The sequence below is a fragment of the Vitis riparia genome, chromosome 16 (genome assembly GCF_004353265.1).
Source record: "Vitis riparia cultivar Riparia Gloire de Montpellier isolate 1030 chromosome 16, EGFV_Vit.rip_1.0, whole genome shotgun sequence".
NCBI classification, from domain to species: domain Eukaryota; kingdom Viridiplantae; phylum Streptophyta; class Magnoliopsida; order Vitales; family Vitaceae; genus Vitis; species Vitis riparia.
The window spans coordinates 15,095,681-15,105,575 of NC_048446.1; the positions used below are offsets into that span (position 1 = coordinate 15,095,681).

General features: G+C 36.7%; 1 protein-coding gene across 2 annotated transcripts; it reads right to left on the reverse strand.

Annotated features, from left to right (window-relative positions):
* Positions 1–1,896: 1,896 nt before the first annotated feature.
* Positions 1,897–9,130, reverse strand: LOC117934278 (cysteine and histidine-rich domain-containing protein RAR1). Of its 2 annotated transcripts, none has more exons than XM_034855949.1 (5): positions 8,893–9,130; positions 5,500–5,582; positions 3,237–3,388; positions 2,366–2,589; positions 1,897–2,250 (listed from the first exon to the last, which is right to left on the reverse strand). In XM_034855949.1, the coding sequence occupies exons 1-5, from the start codon at positions 9,016–9,018 to the stop codon at positions 2,155–2,157; spliced, it is 681 nt and encodes a 226-aa protein (XP_034711840.1). In that variant the 5' UTR covers positions 9,019–9,130; the 3' UTR covers positions 1,897–2,154. The 2 variants fall into 2 exon arrangements, with proteins under 2 accessions (XP_034711840.1, XP_034711841.1); XM_034855950.1 differs by lacking the exon at positions 8,893–9,130 and adding an exon at positions 5,695–6,005.
* Positions 9,131–9,895: the final 765 nt, after the last annotated feature.

Sequence of the window (9,895 nt, forward strand, 5' to 3'; positions counted from 1 at the left end):
CAGTGGGCCAGGCTTTTAGTGAGGTCGGGGGGAAAAGACCTACCTAGGATGTTATAGTTGGTGGTGGGATCTTCTTGTTTTGCAATCCAATTGTGGTGAGAAGTGCCACCATGGGTGTTGGTGGTGGTGCCGATGCATGAGGAGTGGCCGAAGGTTACAGATAAAGGAGAGGTGGATACATGCGCAGGAAGGAGTGTGGGACCTTCGCAGGCGAAAGCGCAAACTCCAAGGGATGGAGCAGTGTGCTCTAGTGGTGAAGTCAAAGCAAGGGAGGTGGGTGTTGACTTTGACTAGCGCGTTTTGGGTATGGCCAGGGGTGCAAAGGCAATTGCAAGAAAAGATGGGAGGGGGAAGGCAGTTGTTGAGGAAAGGTGTTCTTTTTCAGTTAATGGAGAGAGGTTAAGTGGGGACGGGAGTGGGCCCAAAGTTTACTGGGCTGAGCTTGGCAAGGAGAGGCATGGACTAGCTTTTGGAGCCTAAGAGCCTAAGTTGTGGTACTCAGACAGGCTTGGGGCCCATGGCCCATAAGGGACTTAAGGTGGGCCAAAATCTGGTGGAAAAAGGGTCAACTTAGTTCTCCAGTGTTACGTCAAGGGGGACTTACCTAGGTGGTTGTTATTGGAGGTTTAAAAGAGCCTAGGGCTCCAAGAGTTAAGGTTTTTGTTATGGAGCAGAGCCTTGAAGAAGTGATCCTCGATGTTGTGTCGACTACTAAGGTGATAGGGGTGTCTGTAATGGATGAATCCCTGTTAGAGGAAGCTTCCAGGTACTCCTTTTCTAAGCCTCACTCTCTTCTACTCTTAATAAGGCGCTTTTGTGCAAATGGAGTTGGAGGTTTGAAAATGAGAGGGGTATTTTGGAATCAAATGATAAGAGAAAAGTATGGGGAGGAGCAAAGGGGTTGGTGTTCTAAGGAAGTGAGGGATGGGTATGGTGTGGGGTTGTGGAAAGCAATTAGGAGGAAGTAGCATGTTGTAAGTAGTAGACTCTCTTTTGTGGTGGGTAATGGATAGAGGGTGAAATTTTGGAAGGATAGATGGTGTGGGGCTTCACCTTTTTGTGATTTTTTTCCTACTTTATTTGCTCTAACTGTTTCCAATGACGCTTGGGTGAAAGATGTATGGAGTTTCACTAAGGGATGGAAGAGTTGGAGCCCGCATTTCTCTAGACCTTTCAATGATTGAGAATCGATTGATCACATACTCCTCCATTGCGCCAAGACAAGGACTCTATGGGCGTTGTTTTTCACGCTCTCTGGGGTGCAATGGGTGCTGCTTGATTCAATTAAGGTGACGCTTTTGGGTTGGGACAAGTCCTTTGTGGGAAAAAAGAGAAGGGAAGTTTGGAGAGCAGACCCCTTATATATTTTTTGGATGGTTTGGAGGGCAAGGAACAGAATTGCGTTTGAAGATGATATGTTGTTCATCCAAAGACTTAAGAATTCTTTTGTTTATTTTCTTTGGTCAGAGATAAAATTGTTCATAAAAGATAGTCCTTCGACTTTAGTTGATTTCATTGATTGGGTGGGATCTCACTGAGGGTGGGGTTTTTTTTTGCACCTCCGTTCTTTACAACTGTTTTTTGTTCCAGCTGGGGGTGGGGGTGGGGTGTAGCTATTTTGCATATTTTGAGCCACTGTTTTGGCATCTCTTTTCAATACAATCTTATCTCTTTTAATTTATCAAAAAAAAAAAAAAAAAAAAAAACCTCTAAGCACCCCCTCTCTCCACCCCAACAACCAAACTACTGTATATTCAGCCTCATTCTGAACCCAGGTGTAGACTTGAATGGGTCAGGCTATGCACTTCACTCGGTTTGAACTGTTACATGACACAGCTGCCTACAACTAGGTGCTCCATGGTTGGGTTTATGTTTTCTAATCCAAGCTTAACCCTAAAGAGAAAAAGAGTCGCTTCCATTAAATAAATGATATATCATACAGTTATAATAAGCAGTCTATTGGCGCATATTTAACACACAAGAAGAAGAAAAGACAGCCTTTATAGTTTAGTTCTCACCCTCATGAATCAAGTTTATAACCATAGAAGATTCTATCTCAATGAGAACATAGTCAGTACCATTAATCCATAAATTATAATTTGGGAAAACTGGGTAAGAAAAGAAACACCTTGTATGAAAGCCCGTGTCTGCTGCTTATGATGCTGGGTCAGCATTGTGCCATCCCTTGGTGCAAGGTGGTATACTCATGAATTCATCGAACTCCTTCACATGAATGTCACAGCATTTCCACTACAAAAGTTACACATCATAGCATTGTATTCAGAAGTCAGGAACCAATCAAAATAGAAAGTAACAATAAATGCAACTGAATTTAAGATGCAATGTCATAAAACACATATCCCACCCCTCTTAGCCGGTCATGGAAAACTGCAGGCCCAGGATGATAACTGCAAGCAGTATCATGATTATCCTTTTCTTTGAAAGTCATACCACATCCCTTGTTTCCACAGGTTTGTGGCTGGTTTATATCAACAATCTTCTTTGCAGGAGCAGCCAAGCCCTCCTGAACACCTGTGTTGTTTTGGGCTGGCAAATCTGTTTGCAAACTCTTTTCTCTGGCTTGTGAACCTAAAAAGGAAAGCATGGTTTAACACATAAAACACAATTAATTCCTACATATTCAATAGGGGAAAAATCAGTAGTAAGGGGTTGTAAAAGAAATGGAAGAGAGACTTCTTTTGGGATGGAAAAAGTTATAGATAAACACTGGGCATACTATGACACTATGATCACTAGAATTAGCTGAATTGAGCACCACATTCTCCACAAACCAGAATTTAAGACACAGATTAAAAATGTTTTCTTCTTCCATCCTCCCTTTTCCCTGCAACCATAAGGCAGGTTGAAGCACTGAGATTGTGAAAATCAATTGTTTTTACTATATTTCTTTAGCACCTGGAATGAATTAATATTCTTAATAAATTATAGCAATTTTAATGAAAAGAATTTTTATTTTCATTTTTTGAATTTCAAGCAACAAATACATCTTCATCTTTTCAAAATAACTCATGTCAACAACTTCGATTTAATTGGAACAACTCAAATTTTATTTCATAAAGTTCAAATAATTTTTTCTTGTAAAGGTTTAATGGCTCAGTAGGTTACTTCAAATGTTACAGAGAACCAAATGAACTGATTTGATTTCAATGGGGCACCTAAGAAACCCCCCATGTGAACCATAAAGAGAATAAAGAGCAGGCACACAACTACAGTACCATGTTCTGAGCAAAAAAATCCCTGCTGACACCTAGAGCAAGTTTGTTTTGATGATGCATCAGGTGCAGAAGCTGGAGCAGGAACTTGATTCTTTGGAGGAGCTGGCTTTGCTAGTACTGGTTTCTCAGTTGTGTGCTTACCTGTCTTACATCTTCATTAATAAAAGAAAACCTTGAGCAACTAACATGACAGAAGCTTAAAACAAATATGATTTTTAAGAGATTTTCACGGCCCAAAAGCGTTTAATCATGCAAAAGAAAAAAAAAAGTTCAATTATCAGTACATGATATTAGCCATTTGAACTGATTCGGAAAATCTTTTGCAGTTGGGATGTAAAAACTGCACTTCTCATCTCCTAATTTCAGCCTAACATGCAGGGAGACTATAATAGAGGAGAGGAAGATGGCTACTTAGGTTAAGAGAGCATTAGATCAACCGAATTAACAACTTGATTTAAATCACTAAGCATGCCAAACATTTTTCATAAAATAACTTAATAATACTATAACTCAAAAGATATCACCTTCTTTTTAATCTAAAGTAGTATTGTACTTTTGTTGCCTAAAACTCTATTCTTCTGATCAACCCTTACTTGCCATGTTTATCTCTCATAAATGCATTACTTAATATTAATAAGGGTAAATAATTCAATTTAATAGTTTTAAAAAATTAAGTTAATCTTACCAAAGAGTCTTTAATGGTTAAAAAAAGAAATCCATAATAAGTTCTAAGTCAATAAATTTAGCAAAATTCAGATTAAGTCATTTCAAGTAATTAAAAATCAAGCCTCAGTTTGATCAAATGCCACAGAAATATTTTTTAATATTTTAGAGTGCCCAGATCCAGAGAAAATAAAAGGCAAATCATCCTTCAAATCACTAGATACCATGCAGCAGACTCAAAAGTTTTTGTTTTGACCAGAAGAAAACAATGGAAAAAATGTTGGGCAACCAGAAAACCAAGTACCGTTAACCATTTTATGTAGTTGCTTATTTTCAATAGAACCTAAAAACAATTTTTGTACTGCAAGGGCAGAGAAGTCGTAAATTAGTGGAAACCATACAGCCACAAACTGAGGAACTGTTGATATGTTAGGTGCTCACTTATATTCATGTATGTTCATCAAATCCCAAAACCTTAGAGGGATATGGATGAAGTATTGTCATGCCCGAAAAATGGGCGAAGGGTTGCATGCTCTTCCGCTATTTCTTTTATAGCTTAAATGTTGAAGCGCTCAAAGAATTTTAGTTAGGTAAGTGTCACAATGTACCCTTGTCAGACAAGTATCTTTTAATTGCATCCATTTCACATTGAATTGAAAGTGATGCCCCAAGCTAACTTAAGTGGTCATGTAACAGAACACATCATAAATACCCTAATTTCATAATTAACTGATCCTAATCCTTATTAGTGTACTACAGAGAAATCATAAAACCACATATGAAGTGGAAAATAGACATTTGAAATGTTTAAACTCATTCTTGCACAATACACCAAAGTCTGATCGATGCAAAGTTTAGCTAGATTTTGTGGACTTCAAAGAGGGAGTTCTCTTGAAGTAGGACAGATGGAAATCCAATATCCCACATTGGCTGATTACTAACATTGGTTGGACCTTATATGTGGGGTTACCTCTACCCCCCATTAGCTTAGGCTTTTGGAAGTGTACATAGTCCAACATCATTTGGCATCAAAATGAGGTTTGGCCTAGCCCACCCTGTACTCACTGATGTGGGCATTGGCAATCGAGTGGGGGTGTTTGAAATAGGATGGGCAGAAGTCCAATGTCCCACATCAGCTGACCAGTAATGTTGATTGGGTGTTATATGTGGGGCAACCTGTACCTGGGTTAGCTTAACATTTTGGGAGTGTATGTGGTCTCACATCATCTCTTATAACTACTTATTTCAATGACAAGGGGGCATTGACACCTTTCATACAGTCTATTTTGTACATGGCATATGAACAAAATTGTCGTGTCTAAGCCACTATGATCACCAAAATACATGAAGTAAATCTAATTTTACAAAAATCAACATTTCATAGGCTAAAATTGACATTATTTACCAAAATCATATAACACTTTTTAATCATCACCCAGAAAAATATGAGCAGACTCATCTAAATTCTTGATAGGCTTCACAGATTGAGCAGCTGATTATACAAACATAGGCTGCTGAGACATATATATTATTACTGAGATTTTTAACAGGCTTAAAAGGAATAATTGTAGTTTCAAAATAAAATATGAACATAACATACCCTGGAATTGCTAGAAATAAGCTGAAATCATGACTCCTTTTCTTGCAACAACTCCACTCTTTTATTCCATCATGAAAAAAAGGCTGGAAATACAGCATTCAAACTAATGAGAAATATCAAATCAATTATACATAGGAAAGCTGAAAAAGAGTATACAAACTAATATTAAATGCAAAAACATAAAGTTTGACTTACTCCCTGATGAGATCCATATCCGAGCCCGGTCAAAACAAGCCCAAGCATGCAAGATTAGAAATGAATTAGTAATTAATACATGATGATATGCTTCTAGTAAAAGTTCATCACAAAAAAGAATGTCTTATCACTGCAAGAATTTGGCTTCCCACATGACAAACAGCATGAATGATGGGGATGGCAATCAAGAAATTCCGAATGCTCACATGCCACTAATGATTGATGCTTCCGCACAAGGTGCCACATAATTGAGGAATACAAGGCATATTGTTGAACCTGCTGAGTTCTCATCTCCTTGAACATGGAGAAACCTGAAATCTCTAGTTAGGAGTAGTATGGTGATTGTAATATTAGGGGTGTTTAGTGTCAACTTAGTAGGTGCTTGGTTATAGGTTTGGGAAAATCTTATGCTTGTTTGAGTCAGTTTAGGTTATAGAGTTTTTTCTTTGTTCTAGTCAGAGTTAAAAAGTAGGCCTTGTAATCTTTGTTTCTATAAGCCTTGTTCATAGAACTTACCCATCTGCTTGTGTGGTTTTCAAATTTAAGTCTCATCTATCAGAAAGTTTTTTTCTTATTGGTACAGGTTGAGTTAGGCTTCTGTTAACCTTGCTTCACCATAAGCAAGTATGAATTAAATACTACCCTTTTAATGAAAAACAATAATTTACAGACATGGATTTGAAAGCACAAGACGGATGATGGGTCCTTCAAAAGGATCATAGAAACTGACAAAAAAGAACACACAAATTAGGAACCAGCAAACCTAAAGCTCTACCCTACCCTAGCAATGGACACACTGATTTTTTTTTTATCAGAAACAGCAATGATTTTATTAGCAATGTTAAACCGAGAAGGATGAGAAATCCTTCTCTAAATATAAACCTAATCAAAACAAAGGAAAAGAAAAAAGCACCAAAAGCCATCAAAACATCTTGACATTACTATTTTGACACTTTTGAACTACATATCGAAATCCAATCAAGTTGAATAAGGCTAAGAGGAATGCTCTTGCAAGCATTAATGGTCGATGTCCAAAATGATGAATAGAAATAGACAAGGTCCCATAACGTTTCGGTGGTCCTCTGCTTGGCCTAAAAAATCCTCACATTTCTTTCCTACCATACCATCCAAATCAAAGTTAGATAAGCAATTCGCCATAGGACTTTGCCCCAATTTGTGCTCCCCAACCCCCTACAAGAAATGGTCAACATGTCACATACACTTTTAGGAGGAACCCAAAACAACTTGTTTATTCAAAAAGCTTGTGCCATAAATCCATAGTCATTAGATAGTGTAAAAAAAAAGGTGATCTATCAATTCTTCATTACCCATACATAGGGTGCAATAATGTGGACTAAGGGCCTTGAAAGATCCTCTCACTTTAAGTACATCATTGGTGTTAACCTTCTTGTTGGCCACTAGCCAAGAAAAGGCCTTGACCTTTGATGAGGCTTTCAATTTCCAAATGAAATTAGTAGGAGAGAAGGGAATTGAAGTTGATTGTTTTGATTTCCAAATGGACACACTGAATTTCCCTTGCCATGTACAATTTGCAGTAAGTTTTTTCTCTTAATTCCAGATGAAATCATATAAAACAATAGCCTCTCTAAACCTTATTCAACCCATGAACTATAATTCCACCTTCCCCTCCATAATCCCTAACAGAACTGAAACCCTAGCATGTGTGCATGCCGACACATACACACATAATTACAAAGAATTTCCTTTTATGCATGGTCAAGAAGTGTAGATTGAAGCAAACTAGCTTAGTTTAGAGGGGTAGATTGGTCTAAAAGATCTTCAACTTCTTTTAGTAGCATTTTAAGAAAATATTTGGTAGTGGATACTTCATTGCAAGCATTTTCTGAAGGAAGTTTCATATTCTAGAGTGATAACATGTTTGGGGGGGTAAGACTTGCTAAACTGTGTCTCCATATCAACACAGGATCTATGTTAAGCACAGATGCAAATGGGCAATGTAGTGCGGTAATGGGGTGTTTGAGATCAAACAGCTCATTATACCTCACAGTTCGAGTGTGGTTCATGTAGCATTATACAAGTTCACACCCATTCACAAGTTTAATCATGTATTCATTAGCATAACTTGGAATTCATTTTGGCTTTTAGAGTTCAACACACCTATCTTAGGAATCACTACATATGCCCACAGTTTACTCAGATCTTTGTCATACCCACAGGCAGAGCCAGCATATGCCCAAAAAATACACAGCACCACTTGGTGATTTTGATTGCTTTCTCTAAATATAGACTAAATAAGGGTAATCAATTTTACCTATTATATGCTATAGTATATAGTATCTTAATCACCGAGTGGTGCTGTCTAGGGCATTTTTTGGGCCAAAGGCCCCCTGAAAAAACAAATTCCCACTAAATTATCAGATTTAAAAGGGAAAAAAAGGCTTAACCACTAAGCCAAATTTACATCTTGATATCACATTGCCCCCCTGAAACAATTTTCTCCCCCTTCTGGCTTCACCAGTGGTCATACCTCACTGGCCTTTATACAAATTCATATCAAAATGCCTACCCTCAGTTGTTCATCAGCTTAATCATTCTCTAGCTTAATAATCACATATTCATGAAATGCGGCATAACCATAAAATAAGGGTTTACAAAGTTTTTCAAAATTCATGTTTCGTTGCATTAGTAAGTACAAGAGGAACAAAAATTCGTACTTCGACGTTTCAAGATAACCAGGAATAGTTTCAAACCATATCAAATTAGCTAATGAAAAACTCCAATGTGAACGATGTCATGAGCAAGATATTATACAGTTTTTTTCCTTTTTATTCATTGTTCTATACTTAACCCTTTTATCATTATGTTTAACTCGATGAATCATTAATCCCAATTTTTTTCTCAAAACCACAAGGCACTTCCCCCAATCACGAGTCAAAAACCACAACTCAGAATCACAGTCATCTATTAGTTCAACAGTCCAATCTCCCAGCACCAATCAAGATTTAATTGCATGCAAGCACGAACTGATCACTAGTGGAGTCAAGACCAAAACGCCAACTTAGAAAACAGAATCAGTTCGGCTCCATTCAGCGACATCACATTAGGTTTGAGTAAAATCCATCCAATTAGTAACTTCCGCAAAGAAAAGAAAGAATGAATTCTCACAATGATTTTCCCATGACACAAACAAAGAGAGTTGGATCTGAAAGAACTCACAGAATCGTGATATCGACAGGAATCATCAGGATTGTCATCTGGAGAGAACATGACATCGCAACCCATTCGCTGGCATCTAACCTTAGCCGCCTGCTCCTCCATTCCCTCGGTCGCCTTCTCCTCCATCGGTAGCGTGGAAACTTGATTCAACTGGGTTTCAACTTCCCGAGTAGGAATTTGAGTTTGGCTGGGGATTCTTCCGATATAGGCACAGTAGATGCCTCTCGTCTAGGTTTTTCTAGAAGTAAACGTGTCCCTCTTCTAACACTAACATTATTATTTTAATGTCGAAAACAATTACTCATTCATTCACTCCTCTAATGCTTTTTTTTTTGAATTTATTTCAAAATTATCCTTTGATTATCGAGAAGTAACAGGGAAAGAAAAAAAAATAGAGAAAAATAAATTTTTTATATTTAATTGTAATATTAAAAAATACAAAAAAAATTTAAATATAATTAAAATTATTAAGAAATTTTTATATTTTAAATTATTTAATATTCATATAAAATATTTAAATATTTTAAAAAAATTAAAGTAATATATAAAAATAATTCATTGATTTTGAATCTATTTTTTATTTTTTTTTATTTTTCTTTTTGTTTGTTTTTCTTTCTATTTTTATTTTTATTTTTTACATTTTCTCATTTTAAGAATCAAACATAACCTTAAAATTTTGTATGACAAGTACAATTACCATATTTGGTTTTCGTTTCTCTTGCACTAAATCTCTCACACCTTTTCCAATTGTCACCTACAATCCTTTTTTCTCTCTCTCTTTCATTGTCGGCTATCATATAAAAATACATGCATCCTTTATAAAAATGCATACATTTGAAAAATACGAACATTTTTTTAAAGATCAACCAAGACCATTTGGGTTTATTAAGGACTAACTATTCATTTGTGGAACCTTGGGAATGGGTTAAGGTCTTCCCCCACCTTTATGGTCAATTTCTATGCTTAGTATATCCTTAAGACAAATACATGCATTCTTAAAAAA

Excerpts from the sequence above, each read along its gene's own strand:
- LOC117934278 (XM_034855949.1), bottom strand. The coding sequence starts at position 9,018 with ATGGAGGAGAAGGCGACCGAGGGAATGGAGGAGCAGGCGGCTAAGGTT. Across the intron at positions 5,583-8,892 it reads CCTGTCGATATCACGATTCT|CCTTTTTTTCATGATGGAAT; the intron begins GTGAGTTCTTTC and ends CTGTATTTCCAG. Across the intron at positions 2,251-2,365 it reads TCCATGACCGGCTAAGAGGG|TGGAAATGCTGTGACATTCA; the intron begins GTGGGATATGTG and ends TAACTTTTGTAG.